General features: G+C 54.5%; 1 protein-coding gene across 12 annotated transcripts in view; it reads right to left on the reverse strand.

Moving 5' to 3' along the window:
- The window catches only part of DNM2 (dynamin 2), a 61,785-nt gene that overhangs the window by 7,349 nt on the left and 36,755 nt on the right, over positions 1-17,681 (reverse strand). For 9 of the 12 annotated variants that reach the window (XM_039514833.1, XM_039514837.1, XM_039514829.1 and 6 more), the window contains 6 exons: positions 10,269-10,382; positions 4,979-5,088; positions 3,980-4,091; positions 2,117-2,281; positions 1,473-1,699; positions 852-1,106 (listed from right to left, as the gene is read on the reverse strand). In XM_039514833.1, the coding sequence (XP_039370767.1) occupies positions 852-1,106; positions 1,473-1,699; positions 2,117-2,281; positions 3,980-4,091; positions 4,979-5,088; positions 10,269-10,382 (983 nt within the window). The remainder of the gene's footprint in view (positions 1-851; positions 1,107-1,472; positions 1,700-2,116; positions 2,282-3,979; positions 4,092-4,978; positions 5,089-10,268; positions 10,383-17,681) is intronic. The other 3 variants (XM_039514834.1, XM_039514836.1, XM_039514835.1) reach the window with 1 other exon arrangement.

A 17,681-nucleotide genomic window follows, 5' to 3' on the forward strand; every position in this document is an offset into this window, starting at 1 on the left:
GGGACGGGGCAGCGCGGGAGTCACTGCCATGGGGCAGCTAGCATCCTGGGCACTGTGCGGACAGAGGGCTAGTGACAGCCACACCCTGGCAGGTTCCCCCGCCTGCCCTGGAGCCAGAGGGCTCTGTGATCCTGTGCCTGGAGCAGATTACTGAGGAGGGCTGGGTGCAGTGCCACAGGCCTGCTGTCCTCTCCCAGCGCCACCCTGCCAGGGCGCAGGCTCGGCTGACTTCAGAGCCTGCTGCATGATGCCTCGATGGCCTTTGTGCAGCTGAGCTGGCTCCACTGTCCAAATGGGACCCTGGCATTTGCCGCCTGGTGCTACCCCAGGGCACTGGTCCAGAGGCTCTAAAGGGAGGGGGGTGGCAAGGGGTCAGCCAGGAGCACAAGTGACCACATCTGCTCAGCATTAAACGGAGTCAGGGCAGCTCTCGCCCCTGCTGAGTCAGAGGCAGACCTGACACCCAGCCCTTGGGAGCTGCCTCCGGACTGGGCATGCAATGGCCGGTCAGGGGTTTGGCTGGAAGGGGGAGCTAGTCACCTGCAGTGGCCTCAGGGCCCAGTGCCTGGTGGAAGGATGGACACACCTGAGGGAAGAATTCGGTCCCTTATTACCAGCAATCAAAGCAGAAAAAGCTCAGACCTGGCCTGAGCTGCAAGGCTGGGATTTGAGACAAGCTCAGCACCTCCCACAAGCCACGTGACCCCAGTATGGCTCCAGCTCTGGTAACGGGAGAGCCCTGCTACCACTCTCCGCGCTGGCACGTCTCACGCCACCCAAGGCGGACCGGAGCCCCAGCGCTGAGCCAATGGCTGCAGACGTGCCACCTAGTGGGTCCAGGGATCTCTTACCTGGGCACGCCCGGGGGAACGCCAGGCGGAATGCGTGCCGGCCGCGACGGAATCTGAGGAGGGGCTGAGAAGGGATCATTATTAGCAGCAAATACGTTCTGAGGTCCAGGACGCGAGGGGATGGGGGGAGCAATGAAGGAAGAGATGCTCCCTGCAGGGGCAGGGATCAAAGGGGGCCCTGGAGTTGGGCCCCTCACAGCTGGGGGCCTGCCCGGCGGCAGCACGGTGGAGGTAGGTCTGCGCTGGGGCGTCGGGCTGCAGGGGAAAGGAAGGTCAGCAGAATGAGTGTCTCCACCCCTAGCGACGGAGTTAGGTCCTCATCTGTCCCTCCTCCCCCACCCAACCGTTTCCAGCACCCCCTGGGCAGGAGGGTTCTCCCGTTCCGAGGCACAGGGCAGCCGAAGTCACTGGCCCAAGGCTGTCTAGGGGAGTCTGTGGAAGAGCCAGGAACAGAGCCCAGGTCTCCAGTTTGCCAGGGCTTTACCCACTAGGCCATCTTTCCTTGACCCCATTCCCACCTCAAATAGCTCCTTGCCCCTTCCCCCTTCCAGTGCCACCATCCTCGCTTAGAAGCAGCATGGCAATAGTCTCCCACGCCACCCACTCCCCGGTTACCTGTACCTGTTCCCACTCTGCAGCCAGGCGTCATCCACGGGCGGCGGGACCGGCGTGGAGATCGTACTGGTGCTGATGTCCCCGATGATGTGCAAGGCCTCCTTCAGAGCATGGTACATCCGCAGCATGTCGTCCCGCCTCTGCGCCTGGTCGGCCGACTCCTCCATCAGGCTGTTCTGGTCTGCGGAGGAGTACAGGTAGGCCAGCAGCTCCGAGTGGATGAAATCCTTGGTCTGCAGAGACGGGAGCAAGGGAACCAACATGCAGATGGCAGTTAAGTTTGAGCCCATTAAGCCTGAGTACTGTCTAATGGTTAGAGCAGGGAAAGGCAGGAATCAGGTCTCCTGGGGTTATTCTAAGCCACTGTCACTGGATTGCTGTAGCAGTCTGGGACAAAGCCAGGAATCAGACGCTTTACCCCTTGATTCTGGTAAGGCAGGGAGTGAAGGACCAAAGGGTCATTAAAATATCTCCGCATGGGAGTATCTGGTGCGACTGATCTTACTCGTGGTGCTGAAAGGAGTCGTGTCCCCTGTGACAAGCCCAGAGGCTCCCGCCTCTAACGAACAGGCCATGGCGAGGCCAATGCCTCTGTGCCCAGTGATGCGGTGATCAGGGTGGATCAGCAGCTCCAGGTTCAACCCACTCACATTGTTTATCATGAGGTGCATTATGGTCTTTGGCATGAGGTCCCGGATGGACTTGTTGATGATTCCCACGTAGGAGTCCACAAGGTTGCGGATGGTCTCCACCTGGCGCTCCAGCTGTGGGTCCATGGAGAAGGTGTTCTCTTGGGCCCCATCCTCATTCTCCACCTGCCCAGGGAAAGCGGATCCGTCACGCGGGGATTCTGCAGACACCCAGCTTGGAGCTGTGGGCAGTGTCCCCTTAAGAACTGGGGAGCGCATCACAGAGCTTCCCAGCTCATCATCGAGTATTTAGTATCGGGGGTAGCTGGGTCAGTCTGTACCCACGAAAACAACGAGGCGTCTGGTGGCACCTTCGAGACAAACAGATTGATTTGGGCATAACCTTTCGTGGGTAAAAACTCCCCTTCTGGAATTCTCACTCCATGCATCTGAAGATGTTTGTTTATAATTTACAGACGCAGGCATATACACACACCAAGTATATTTATGCCTGCATCTGAGGAAGTGGGTTTTTTACCCACGAAAGCTTATGCCCAAATAAATCGGTTGGTCTCGAAGGTGCCACCGGACGCCTCGTTGTTTTCACCTAGTATTTGTACTGCAGTAGCATCCTGAGGGCCCCACTGGGTAAGGTGCTCTACGTACCCACCCCCACCCAGAGAGCTCAGTTTGGGGAGTGACTAGCAAGTTCCAGTGCCCAGCTTGACACTAACAGGCCGGATTTTCAGAGGGAGGGAGTTCACTTTGCAAAAGTCAGCTCCCATTAAGGGGGTCTTAAATGAGGCACCCCAAAAACCCCACACATCACTTGACAATCTTGGCCTTCATCCTCCTCTCTCCAGAGCAGAGGCTGCCATCGCAGTAATGAACTGCCAACGAGAGGGAAAGGAGGTACGTCTGCCGTTGGCGAGGAGACATGGTGGTATGGGAGAGGCTGTGGGCTCATGGACTGGGACTCGGGAGACCCAAGTTCTAAACCTCGTTCTGCCACTGACCCACTGGGTGAACCTGGCCAAGTCACGGGACCTCTGCGCCCCCGCACCCTCGGTCTGGCCTGTACAGACTGGAATCTCTTTGGAGCCTGGAGCTTTTACAGCGTTTAAGGCCAGAAGGGACCATTCGATCAGGATAGCACAGGCCAGAGAATTTCCCCAGTTATTCCAGTCACTTGTGTTTGGCTAAAGCAGGGGTCTCAAATATGCAGCCCGCGGAGTTATTGGCTGCGGCCCGCCAAGCTCCCTGTGCCCCACCCCCCGCCCTCCGAGTTATTTCCTGCAGCTGCCAAACGCCTCACCTGCTGCCCACCCTGCCGCGTTCCTGCTCCTCTGCCTACCTCCTGGTGCTTCCTGCTACCAAACAGCTGTTTGGCAGCACTTAACACTTTCCAGGAGGGAGGAGCGTGCTCAGGGGAGGAGGCGCAGAAGAGGTGGGGCAGGGGTGGGGATTTGGGGCAGAGGTTGGAATGGAGCCTGATGGAAGGGGTGGAGTAGGGGCAGTGGTGTGCGCACGAGAGAGGAGTCAGAGATGCAACCCTCGGACCAACGTACTAGCCCTCATGGTCACTTGAGTTTGAGATTCCTGCTGCAGCCCTCACGAGGGGGAGAGTTCACCACCTCCCCTGGGAGCCTGCTCCAAGGTTAACCACTCTTCCTATGCCTCTGTGCACTGGCCGAATCTCTGCTAGGGCCTCTAGGTATCACCGGAATACACCCAACACTGGACAAGCCAGAGTTGGGAACCTCTGCTAGGAGTCAATTTTTGACACTCCTGTACTTCTGGCTGCTGGCAGCCCCCACGCCGGCCCTCACAGTGGGCACCCCCCAGCCAGTTCCAGGACATCATCAAGGAAAAGGGAATGTTTACTTGGTCTTTCTCTGGATAAACACCAGCCCGGAGGAAGGAGGCTTTCCAGCTGTCCACATCTTCCTGGGAGTCACAGGCCAGCTCAATCTGACGGAGATCTTTATACACATTCCTAGGCACAAGGAAACAGCGGGGGTATAATCAGAGGAAAGGAATTCCACAGTCATGGCCTGGCGGGCCAAGTCGATTGTTGGCCCAGACCAGGCAGCCCAAGGCCACTGACAGAATCCACCATCCCAGCTGGTCCATGCAGGATCCCTTTCCTGCAGGACTGGACTAGATGAGGCACGGTGCTAACGCAAGGCCTCAGACTGGGAAGTCTGAAATCCCTTCAGAAAGCCTGTGTAAATATTGGCAGCTTTTCCTTCCTCCTAGGATAATCCTCATTAGATCACAGCTGCTCCCACCTCCCACCCGCCACCCACCAGGCACACTCCCCTGGCTAGCCCAGCACGCCACCCGCCGGGAGCTAAGCCTGGCACACCACCTGTCTCAAGATGAGCGCCCAGCACCTCAAACGGACTCAGCCGAATTAACCAGGATGGCAAGCGATCCGAGTGTTGCCCAGCACGAAGGGCTAGGACAGGCTTTTCCAGAGTGCGGGGCACGAATCCAAAAAACTAGCTCTCCAAAGTGGCTGCTTTAACTGGAGCAGGAGGGAAAGTTTCTCGTCGTCATGGTTGCAAAGGAAGCCTCCAAAGCACAACCAATGCAGCAATGACTTGAGTTTGAGAAAGCCTGAAACAATTGCTGGAGAGGGACGAGCTGTCCCATTCACCAGCGATGACTGTTAACTGTCCTGATACCAAGAGCACATCAGACAGGGGCCGCGAGACATGAATCTCCTCTGCCCTCTCTACGTACAATCTACGCCGCGTGCCCAGCTGGTTGGGATAAGGCCTCCCCTCGTGGTGGCGCTAAAGGGTAGGTGGCATAACCGCTTGTTTCCCTGACGGGTTCAGGCAAAGATCCCTCAGGGTCTGTCTCCACATCCCCTACCTTTGCTCCGTGTTGAAGATGGCAAAGACGTGTTTGTTAGACATGAAGCCCTTCTCCACATCCCGGATTTTCAGATTATCCAAGGGCAACATGTATTTCTTCTCCTTTTCCTGGAAGGGGGAAAAGGGCAGGAATGAGTGTGAGCTGGGCAGTGTTTCCTCCCCAGTCCAATTACTCTCCAACACCCCCCACAAGCTCTGCGCGGGGGGGGGGGGGGGGGGGAAGAGAAACCATTCTCTGGCACATAGTGAAGAGAGTGGGGTTGATTCCCTCAGCTGAGTGGACTAGGTGTTTCCTCCACCTCACAGCAAACCTTGTTTGAGGCACAGACTCATTTCAGACTCATTTGTTCATAGGTACTGCCAGTCCAGGGGCTCCATCGAGTCGAGTATCTGGACTCTGACAGAGGCAAGTACCAGCTGCTTTCAGAACCACCACTGTTCAGGAGAGGTGATGGGATAACTTGCCTCCAGGGGAAGTTCCCACCTAACCTCAAATGGTTTGGAAACCTTGATGCTTCACTTCCACTGAAGTGCAGGGACACTTAGCGCTGCAGTGCAGCGCTCTCTAGATCAGGGGGTCGGCAACCTTTCAGAAGTGCTGTGCCAAGTCTTCCTTTATTCACTTTAATTTAAGCTTTTGCGTGCCAGCAATACATTTCAGCATTTTTAGAAGGTCTCTTTCTATAAGTCTATCATATATAACTAAGCTATTGTTGTATGTAAAGTAAATAAGGTTTTAAAAATGTTGAAGCTTCATTTAAAATTAAATTAAAATGCAGAGCCCCCCAGACCGGTGGCCAGGACCTGGGCAGTGTGAGCGCCACTGAAAATCAGCTTGTGTGCCGACTTCGGCACGTGGGCCATAGGTTGCCTACCCCTGCTCTAGATCCAGGCTGACAGACCCCAGCCCTAGCATCGGAGTCTAAATTATTAACCACAGACTAAAAATGTCATGCAGATACTGCTCCACACGGTCCTAAGGGCCCTGGGCTTCGTTAGTTTCAACATAAATGTTACCTTTCTCTAAGGAGGTGCTAGAACAGAGAGGACGTTTGTCAGGAAGGGGAATCCGGTCCCTTACAGGCCCCATGGGTAGTACTGGGACTTTATGCCAGCTGCAGCACAGCTGTAAACCCATTTTGTATTGCAACGGCCGTCTGAGGGATGGGCAGCCTAATGGAATGCATGCGAGTGCCCTCCGAGTCCATGTGTCTTTCTCTCTCCCCTTCCAGGAGAAGGGGAGAAGCGGTTTTAGGAATCTGGCACAAAGGACACTGCTTATTTAACAGGCTGCAGGCCAGTGAAGTGAGGGGCCACCCAACTGAGTCACACAAGCCGTCTTGCTGCCGAAACGCCACATCTGGAATTGTTTATAACTCCAACTGCCCTGTGTCTCCAGATGCTGCGCGCACACAGCCCCAAAAGTGACGTTCTCCTTTGTAGAGAGGCCACGAACCTAAACCCTCCCCCCACCGCCACCCCCCACCCCTCCGTATGATTTCCTGAAAAACCCACAACTTTTTTCCAGACTGGATTCGGTTGCAGACTTTGCCACGTCAGACGAGACAAAGCGGATCCTTTTCACGGAACAGCTTCTCTTATAAAAACCCGGGAGGGGGATAAAGGGGGGGAAAAAAAAAGAACCCACAAAAAACATGGATGCCATGAGAGGTTTGAAACGGATTCCAGCCCAGCCTGCCCAGTGTTCAGACTACCTGTTCAGGAGGCTATAAAGGTGTACAGTAGTCTGCACATTGGTTAGATTGGGTTTGGTAAAGCGGCACCCAGGAGCAGCTCAGCGGACCCAGGTAAGGCAGGCAACAGATGCAGCTGTTGGAGGCTTCGCTTGCCCTCGTAAGCCTTGGAGCAAATGTGTCTCGTTAACTGTTATCAGCTAGAATTAACCGGGTGCATGAGTTCTTATGGCTGCTCCAGTCACAGATGGGTTAGTCGGACTGATGTTTAAACCCATGTTGCTTTATGGTTCCATATTTAATATGCTTTCCCTCGCATTTGCCTAGACCAGGGCTTTTTTTAAAGTGCTTTTCCAGCGGCAGCGGCAGCTGGGTGTTTCTGGAAATTCTCTGCAAGCAGCAGCTCATTTCTAGTGGCATGGGGGGGGGGGGGCAGGCAATTTGTGCCTGCTGAATACAGAGCCTCATTCATCTGCAGCCTGCTGGTTCTCATTACCCACAGCAGAGGGGCCAGACAAGCGCCCCCAGAGAGGCCTCCCTACAGGAAACGGGCTGCCTGGGATGGGGGTAGGGGAATGAAATGTATCAGTTCTACATGTTTCCTTCTCTGTTAAATCTGCCTCCTAAGGTTTCTTAACCTATCTAGATTTACAGCCTATGCCAGGAGAGGTTCATCTTTGCAGCTTGCTCGGAAGATAAAGGACAAGAACAAAGAACGTCTGGGTCTTCCTCAGGAAAGGGCGCTGCCTCCTGGAGCTGCTCTTAAACTGTGCAGCGAGACGGGGAAATAAAGTTCTGTTAATGTCTCCTTTTCTGAGCAGCATGTTCCCAGAAACGGGAGCCCCCCGCTCACGATCTCTCTTCTGCCCACTGGTCCATCTCTCTCCACCCAGCCCCGCGCCAATGCCAAGCCACTGGAGCCTGGCTGCAAGACGGGTGACATGGGGAGGGAAAATATCCCTTTTTCAGACTGTGGGGGTGGAAGTGCTGGAAAATGAGAGTGCGGCGTGTCTGTTCCAGACACCGAGGAGTGGTGCTTAGAAGAGACGCTGCCTCTGCTGCTTCTTCCAGCCCCTGCAGTTGGCAGGCCCACAGGCTAGGATACGGCAGCTACCCCTTCTGTTCGAAGCTCTGGCCCGAGCTCCCTAGCCAAGAGGGCTTAGCCCAAAGAGGCACCAGCTTTCACCAAGACCTGCCAGACTGGTGTAATGAATTTTAATTTCCAGGCAGAAGCAGGGGACGATGGGGACGGATCCAGTGAGTGTTAGGGAAGCAGCATGGCCTAGTGGCCAGAATACTGGCTGGGGACTCAGGACATCTGGGTTCTATTCCCAGCACTGCCATTGGCCTGCTGGGTGACTGTAGGCAAGTCACTTCCCTCCCTGTGCCTCAGTTTGCCCTTCTGTACAATGGGGCCAGTGATCCTGACCTCTGAAAAGCACTAGATAAGAGCCAGGTGTTATTCAGTAACAATTCCCTGCGTCCAGTTGTCCGAGGGGCCCCCCAGGTTGCATGACAACATGGCAATTTTGTGCCCACACAGTAGTGATGCAAATCCCTCTGACAGGCTACTGCATTCTCAACACCCCAGCGGCCTGCCCACACCACACATGGCCATCTCCGCTTCCGAGTGCCACTATCCCTTCCTCCAGGGACCAGGAGAGACAACGAACAGCCTCGAGTTCAGTGGATCTGGCACATTAGTGGCCACCTTTGTTGAGGGCACCCAGCTAGCCAGTGGCCAGCTACTGCCAAGCCCAGATCACATTTGTCTAAACCTGAAAGCACTCCCTGTCCACCCGAATAACCACATGCGGGAGGCACGTGGTGCCACCTCAGCACGTGGTTACTAACCCAGCTGCAGAGAGGATGCTGCCAAGGGTGAGTTTTCAGATACTGCCCCAGAATACGCTGAGTGCTCCCAACTCCCACGCGACTCCGAAGCCCCACCAGATGGCAATGAATGCCGAGAGGTTTTACTGTAGCAGCCAGCCCCAGGACACAGTTATGAAGCGAGTCAGACCCACGCTCGCCAGCGGCTTCCCTTAGGTTAAGGCTAGAACTCAACAATGAAGCGGATTCCCCCACTGATTTTTACTTGGTGAAATTCACTCCACCTCCCGTACCTTTCTGGCTCTCATGCACCGGCACAGCACTGCAATGTTTAAACCCAAATGACTGTTCCACAAACGTTAGTTATTAAAAAGCCTCCTAAATCTCTCTGAACAACCCTGCAGTGTTCCTAGCTGCAGTGACCAGGAGAATTCTGCATTGTGGGTTATTTCAATTTCCCTTGTTTAGGGCACATGCGCACACACTGGATTTGTACTGCGGAGCGTTCCCTATGGGCTCAGTACCCCTTCGGGTCTGAAATCTTGTGCATTTCAGTGTGCTGAGGTGAGGGGGGCCCTGTTCTCTCTACTAGCCAAGGGGTTAATGATTTTGGAAGCTTCCTGCAATGCTGGTTACATCAGACAAAAACCACTGAGACAATGGGGTAGAGACGTGGTTGTGATGAACTGTTTGGCACTTACAGGCATCGCTGTGCGAGATACGCTGCCCACACCAGATGCCGTCTCCACTAAACCAAGGCAGCTGCCTCTTGTATGAATCCCACTAGCTCCACTTCTTATCTGGTGTTTACACAACTGACAGCTCCCTGGGAGCGTCTGGAGACATGGAATGTGCTGGCTGGGACCCTGCTGATTCAGAATGGCTGCCCATACAGTGACAAGAAGTCTGGGTCTTATTCCTGTGTGCACTTTAGCACACGGGGAGCTGGCCGGGCATCACTGACAGTCCAGCGGGGTCGTCCATGCATTCAAACCCAGCAAAGCAAGCCAACACCCGAACCAGCCGACCTCGGGCCCAGCGGGGGGCCACACTCCGGCTATTCCTGAGGGGAGTCGGCCAAACTTTACCACGCTGGATTCGGGAGAAGGGTACGAGCCAAAGCATCTTTTGGGACTAGCCCACGTTCCCCTCGGTGTCACGGGCAGCTGAATTTGGTAACTCCCTGCCCTGCCATTCCCCCATGCCCCCACCACAGCCTGGGTCCTGTGGCCATGCCCACCACCTTGCTCAGAGGGCAACAACCAGGTTCTAAAGCGATGGCGGAAAAGCAGTTACTGGCAACAGCCCCAGAAGCTCACAATGAACACAGGGGTTTTCCTTTAGGAGTCTGCCTCAGGACACACTAATGAAGCGTGTCAGACCCACACTCACCATCTGCAACGGTGACAAACTCCAGGGGAAGTGCCAGGAAGTGGCTGCTCAGTCATGTTCTTCTAGACATTCCCATAATGCAGCTATAATTCACGGGTTTGAATCCCAGGGCTGGTCGGCCCAAAATCTGCCCCCACCCCCAGGGTTTCTGTAGCGATGCTACAAGCTGCAAGTCAACCCAACAGGTTTCACCAGTAGCAGTTTAATCAGAGAATCTCAGGGTTGGAAGGGACCTCAGGAGGTATCTAGTCCCACCCCTGGTGGTGAAGTGGCAGGAGACTGTTCACTATGTGCAGAGCAGCAAGGCAGAATGCCCCAAGCTGATCACAAGCCCCACCTTTTACTGACACCAACCAAGCCAATACGCACCTCCTCATCTTTGTACCAGGACAAAGACTCTGCAGTCAGCACGAACCAGTACTCCTTGGAGCCGCCTTTCATTATGCTGATGTTGTTAATGGTCAGCCAGCCCCTGCGGATTACCTGGAGGAAACAAGAGGAGTCGGAAAACGATGGGGCAGGGGAGAGAGAATAGGCTACAGGCTAGCTCGGAATCCTTATTTTCTGGCCACTCTCTCAACTTTCAGCTGCCTAGAGCAGAGAGGGGTCTGGGGCTCTGACTCCTAACATGCTGCTTAGCGTTATCCTGGGTCCTCCTTTCCTTCGGAGTCTCGGCAGGAGAGTTTGTGGGTAGCGTCTGCCCCATGGAAACCTACCAGTGCTAGGCAGGGAAGCAGCCCCATTCCTCAGCAGGAGCCCGGCACATTTTTCCAGCAAGGAGCCCAAAGCGGGTTTTACCAAGAGTAATAGGACAGGCCTGCAGATTTGACCATCTCAGCTGCATTCGCACCCAGATTACAGCTCTCCAGGCAAGGGGCGGGGCCCCTTTGGGGAATCCAGACCAGAGAGGCACTGGCCGCAGCATCCGTACAGCAAGACAACGCTGCAGTAGTTTGGTGCTTCTGCCAGCCGTCACCAACAGCCTGGGTCACAGAAACGCAGAGCAGATGCACTCAAATCCAACGTGTCATTGCCACTGCAGTATTATCGAGGGGAGGGGAGCCTGAGCCCACAGTTTATAGGCTACCCGGGTGCTACTCACCCAGGGGACCAAAGAGCTTTCTGGAAATAAGCCCACAGACCCCCTGAATAGCCAGTCCAAGAACAAGGGTATTTGTTCCCCTTAGGAGCAGGAAGTGAGTCCACACAACCTTGCACCCCCCTCGAGAATGGCCAGGACAGCACTATGGCTAGTTTGAGCGTCTCCCCTCCCTCCATTCTTCCGCTCCCAAGCTGCACTCACTCACAGCAGGAAGCACAGCCGGCTTCCTTCGAAGCTGCCCTGGACTTGCCACTAGAAAGCCTGTGAAACCATCACTCCTGCACGGCCTTCGGAAAGACTGAGCCTCCCCCAGCCAGTGCTGAGTGACACACCTAGGACGGCACAGCAGCACGGGAGCTGGGCCAGCCACACAGTGAAGCAGCACTGCCCAAGCCCAGCTTCGCAAGCAGCACACGTTACGAGACGAGGAGGAAGCGCTGCATTGTCTGGAGGCTTTTCCAGGGCAGGCAGAAGCGTTTCCCGTCACACACGATGAGCAAACAGAGGCCAGCGTGACTCAGACCCCTCTTACGTAGGGCTGGAAGGGACCTCCTAGGTCATCTGCTAGCAGAGGCCGCCCTGCCATAAAACCCTGCTCATACACTTAGCTTGATCATAAATTTTGACTGGAAGGGAACTACTGCTGGCCGACATCGTCGCCCCCATGCAGCGTTAGGAGAAAGCCGAATTACAGCTGCTAGTACTGGCTGATCTATAGCATGTACCATCAACTCTACTAAGGCTCTTGATAAAAAACTCAGGCACTGTTCTCTCCCCTTTGTCTTCCCACTGAGGAAAAAGTATCTGGAGACCACCTCAAAGAACAACCTGAGTCTCAGCTGCTATAATCCCAGTGCTCAGAAATCTATTGAGCCAAGTTCATCACTGCTCGGAACACAGCTCGCTCCGCTGAAGCCAGGGGAGGATCTGGTCCTAGAACGTGGGTTTTGTCCTGGAGGCAATGGACTTCGGAGAGCAACTCCCAGCACTGGGTTCCCTAGAACAGCCGATGGTAGAAAAGTCTCCAGTCTGGATAGTCCAGCGTTTGGCTTTACTAACCCTTGCCTTTGGTGAAGTTTTTCATAACTGATCACCACAAAGGCAGGTCTTGGCAGCCCCCGAGGGGCCACTGAAAATTAGTGTCTGAAACCAGAGAGTCATCATGAGTCCCACTCTCCAGAGAATCCCATTTTGTTTGGTACCAAAAAAGCCTTGGGGCAAAGACAGCAGCTCACTGCTCAGCCAACAGGGCTAGGCTGTGTCCTAACTCCAGTGACCGACGCGGCACTGGAGACTATCATGGAGCCTGCCCCAAAATACTTGGCCAGGTGAGGATTTCCCGGGGTTTCAGCGCAGGAAGGAGTTACTCAGGGCCTTCTGGGCCCCTTCACTGTTGTCGTGCAATGGCTACGGAGGGGATGAGCACTGCAGGTTACTGCCGATCTGTCTGAATACAACAGACCCCCCTCCTTTGCCTCTGGAAAGTCTTTCCCTGTCTTGTTACGCTGCGGACAACGTTACCCTACATGCTTGTAACTCTACCTCAGCGTCTTAACATGAAGGACTACGGGAAAGCCAATGACACACAACTGGCCCAGCCCAAAGCCTACAGCACATGGATACCAGATGCAGGGCCGGCTTTCGGCACCGTGGGGCCCGATTCGAAGGAGCTGCCACCGAAGCCCCGCTGCTGTCTTTGGTGGCAGCTCAATCGCTGCCGCGGAGGAAGGACCCTCCGCCGAAATCAGCAGCAACAACCGAGTTGCCGCCGCCAACAGTGCTGGGACTTTGGCAGCAGCTCAATCGGCTGCTGGTGCCTTTGGTGGCATTTCGGTGGCGGGACCTTCCTCCGTGGCAGCGATTGAGCTGCCGCCGAAGACAGTGGCGGGACTTCGGCGGCAGCTCCTTCGGGACGCTGCGGGGCCCGATTCCGGGGAATCGGCTGAATCGCCCTAAAGCCGGCCCTGACCAGATGCTAGTCTTCTGCTAGTCCTTTCTGCCTGCATGACCCATTTCCAGATGCCACGGGGACCCAATCACTCAAGTCTGGGTTTTAGTTTCCATTAGATCAGGCCAAACGGCCTTTAGCAGCTCTCTGAACATTAAGGTTACCCAGATGCCAGTGAAGCTTTTATTTCTGGCCTGCTGAACTCCCCAGGGTGGAGGATTGTCCAGGAAGCCACTTATGATGAACAGCAAAACCAACAAGAGTGAGTATGAGAAGCCTGCTATAAACAGCCACTTAACAAGCATCAGATCCTGTAGCACCACCACAGGCTTGGTGAACCCAGAAGAGACTAGTCTGGAGAACTGTTCTCTGGCCCAACACTCAATTGCTACAATATCCCAAGAATTGGGCTTGAATAGATTCTTTTGAAGCACATTCTGCTTTGCTACCCCGCCCGCTTTTAAAGAGCTCACAACAATGATGATCACTTAGTGCCTAGACCGTGCGCGTCCAGCGGAACAAACTCCACAGCAGCCGGGCATAGGCCTGGACTAAAGTCATCCACAGGGATGATATTTAGAGGGGCTGAGACGCTTCGACTGTCCGAGTAGGGTTGATCACAGGAACATCAAGGGCTACGGTCCCTCTACCCAAGTGCTCTGCACATGTTAGTATCACCCTCCTGGTTAGTAATGCACAGACATTAATGAACAAGCTTTCAGCACGTGTCTAAAGGGTTGACTCAAATCAGCCCAACAGATGGACTGGAGGGGGGTAAGTGACCCAGGTGGTTATGTGGAGAAGAGTTAAACACGCTAGATCTCGGAATTTCTTTGCTATCGCTTACATAGGAGCCACCTGTCAGCAGCAGTGATACGAGTACCAAGAACTTGCGGCTGAGACTCTGACTAGGGCAGGACTTTAGTTCATATTAGCCTCTAGCGCCACAATTAGTGTGTGAACAAGAGAAGCCATCGGTTCGTGCCATGATTGTTCCAGATGCTGCTTGGGAACCCTTGCCAAGGGAATCTCACTAAGGCTGTTCTCACTGTCAGTGCTGCTCAGGTGGCTACCGACATAAAAGCCACAACAAAGGTGAACATGTTACACACACACACACACACAAAGCTCAGTGCGTCGGCAGGCACAGGCTGCTAGAGCTAAAACTTAACTCATACAGATTTTCTGGCGGAGGGAAGGAAGGAGCCCTGAAATTGAGATGGCAAAAAGGAAAGCAGGTTAAAGATTTCACCCCTTAGATTCGCTCCCTTTTAGGTTCTCTTTTAAATTTGAGATTCTGATTCCCATTTAAACAAACGTGAATTTGAAGTGAATTTGGTTGTAAAGGACCAGAGGCAGAAGAGTGGAAGCAGGGCGTCTGACAGGCAGAGAGAATTAGAACGGAGTTGGCTTGTAGGCACAGCGCAGAGAAACAGGGCTTGGGTTGGTGGATTAGTGGCAGATCCAAAGGCTTAAGCCTGGCCTCCTGGGAAGGCAATGATCAGCACTGGGGAAGGAGAGAGCTGTTTCTGGAGCAGCAGTTACAGGGCTGGGTGGGAGAGCTGTGGCAGCAGAGGCCCAGATGTTAAGGGATCAGTTACATAGCATGGAGCTAAGAGATGTTTTAGCAGAAAGGAAGGATTTACTCCTGGGAGCCAGAAATGCCCTGTTCTAATCTCAGCTCTGGCACGGACTAGCTGGGAGGCCCAGGGCACCTCCCTGCCCCTGACAAATGGGCCTGGTGAGACACCATTACCAAGCCAGCTCCCAGGACGGTGGAGCGGATTAGCTCGTTTGTACAGCATTCTAGTCACAGAAGCAGCACAGCAGAACGCCCAGAAGGAGAGAGTCCTTTAGAGACTGAATACTTCCCCTTCATTGATGAGTGAGACCCCACCAGGGAGCACGCGAAGCACGTTTCTGGGACTGGCACCGCAGGCGGGATCCCTCTGCAGAGATGGACTGGAGCATGTAAATCCAGCTCTCTTGCCTCCAGCTTTGCACGGCTCCAAATCAGAAGCAGACCAGTATGATTGGCAGCTTACATCCTGGATAATCAGATCTCCACCTTCCCATCACCGCATTACAATCTGCATTCTTACAGCCAGCGATGGAGGACCAGCCGTGAGGGGACCAAATTGGAGACATGGGAGGCAACACACAGGCCCTCCAGAGGATTCACTTAGTGCTTTGGAAAGGTCCATGAGACGCCACAAGAAAATGGAAGCAGCAGAGCTCTGGGAAACTTACAAGATGGCTAAGATAGAGGCATGTAAGTTTCCAAAAGTAGGGAGGAGTCAAGCTGAGATCACTAGAGGGGTACCTGGGCCAGAACCTCAGCTGGTGTAAGTGACTAATGGGGCAATACCATTTATGCCATCTTCATGTGGGCAGACTTCCCCAGGGAGAGCATGCATGGGCACTGACTCCACCGGACGAGGGGTTGTTTGTCTCATCAGTGACCCCTGCATCAGAACCTGCCTTCTTGCCCCTTGCAAAATGCCACTAGCCCAGGAGGATGTTTGATGGCAAGCAAAGCATTCTTTATGCCTGAGCTGCTGAGGCTTTTGCCAGGCTCATTAGATACCCCGATATTCCCACGATGCTTCTCTCCTGGGAGCCTGGACCTGCAGATGGTTCAGGGTCTCCTTGGTTCATTTGCCAGCCTTAGTGGCAGGTGCACGTGATTCCTTGCTAGCTGCTTGTGTTGGAGGATCCCCAGAGCAGTGCCAAGGGCTGCTGGAATTCCATAAGGGTACGTGGCATCTTCTAGGGCCAAAGCCACATTCTGTGTTGTACACTGAGCCACTACAGCCTGGAAGGGGACCCACAGCAGGCTCAAAACAAGCCAGTTAGCAGGGAGATAAACACTTAAAATCCCCACAGACCAGCGGGTCTCAAACTGTGGGTCAGGACCCCAAAGCAGGTCGCGACCTCATGTTAGTGGGGCCACCAGGGCTGGTTTAAACTTGCTGGGGCCCAGGGACAAAGCCCAAGGGCTTTAGGACTCAGATTCCAGACCCCTGCCCGGGACTGAAGCCCTTGGGCTTTGGCTGACCCACCCCCACAGAGCTCCTCTAGTTCAGGCTTCAGTCCCCCCTCCTGGGGTCATGTCATAATTTTTTATTGTCGAAAGGGAGTCGCACTGCAATGAAGTTTGAGAACTCCTGCCATAGGCTAAGTGGCCAGAAGCCTCAGTTATTCAACCCACACCAACATCTAGTGGGTCTGAGCAGTGGCAGTGAGGCAAGGAACCCAGCTTTCTACTCCCAGCTGTGACAAACTCAAGCGAGGCCCTTCCCCTCCGCGCCTCGGCTGCTCCACCACGTGAGGGCCAATGCTTATAAAGCTCTTTGGAGAAAAGTGGTTCCAACCACCCTACTTAGCCAATCCCAGTTCAGACCAGATCGTGCCTGACGCTGGATTCAGAGGCAGTTTCCAGTCCACGTGGAAAAGGGGGCTGTTAGCTTCCTATTAAGGTGGTGGTATTAAAGCTCCTTTGACCTCCGTCCCACCACAGCCTCGTGAGGACGTCTGGCAGACAGAAGTGGTCTTCTCACAAGCTATTCCTAAGCTGCCTCCAGTGTCTGTGTACATCTCCAGGGGAACACTGGGGAAAGGACGTTTTCGGCAGCTGTGAAGTACCAGCAGGGCCACCCTGACCATGGTTAAAGACTCCTCCAGCCAGAAGCAACATGCATTTCCATTTTCCTGGGCAGTCGGTGAGATTTGAGCCCCAGGTACACAGCCAGTTTGCGACCCACCCCCTTCAGAGGGCACCGTTCGTCCCAAGAAGGCAAACTGGTTTTCATTCAATAGAGACCTCACCCTCCCTTAGAAGCGAATACACTTAAAGGAAAAGCCCTATTTGGCAGCTGTTTGTACAGGCTGGCAAGTTACTCAGTTCTTCCTTATGCAAAAGGATCATCTGAGAGGATCTTCCCCAAGGTAGCTGCCAGGGGCAGACCGCTGCCAGAGAGGGCAGTTTGCACTGGTGCAGCTCACCTTGATTTCAGGCAGGGTTGGGTGCCACCAGCCAGTTAGGCTAGTGCAGCTGCTGCAGCGGATGGAATGCAGGCAGCTCCCAAGGCTTAGGAATTTGAGGTAGCAGTGCTGTCAGCCAGCCAGCCAGAGACCTGCCCCCACCCAGTCAGCCAATCTTGCTCACTGGGTTTACCCACACTTACTCCAACTCATGCTCTGCTTCCCATGAGAATCACAGGACTGGAAGGGACCTTGAGAGGAATCTAGTCCAGTCTCCTGCACTCAAGGCAGGGCTAAGGATTATCTAGACCAGTGGTATTCAAAGCCAGTCGCCACTTGTTCAAGGAAAGCCCCTGGCAGCCTGGGCCGGTTTGTTTACCTGCCACGTCTGCAGGTTTGGCTGATCGCGGCTCTCACTGGCTGCAGTTTGCTGCTCCAGGTCAATGGGGACTGCGGGAAGCGGCGCGGGCTGGCCACTGCTTCTCGCAGTGCTCATTGGCCTGGAGCAGCGAACCGCGGCCAGTGGGAGCAGCAATCGGCTGAACCTGCGGACACAGCTGGTAAACAAACCGGCCCAGCCCGCCAGGGGCTTTCCCTGAACAAGCGGTGGACCGGCTTTGAGAACCACTGATCTAGCCCATCCCTGGCAGGTTTTTGTCTAACCTGCTCTGAAAAATCTCCAGTGATGGAGATTCCACAACCTCCCTGGGCAATTTATTCCAGTGCTTAACCACCCTGACAGCTAGGA

The sequence above is a fragment of the Mauremys reevesii genome, linkage group 25 (genome assembly GCF_016161935.1).
Source record: "Mauremys reevesii isolate NIE-2019 linkage group 25, ASM1616193v1, whole genome shotgun sequence".
NCBI lineage: Eukaryota > Metazoa > Chordata > Testudines > Geoemydidae > Mauremys > Mauremys reevesii.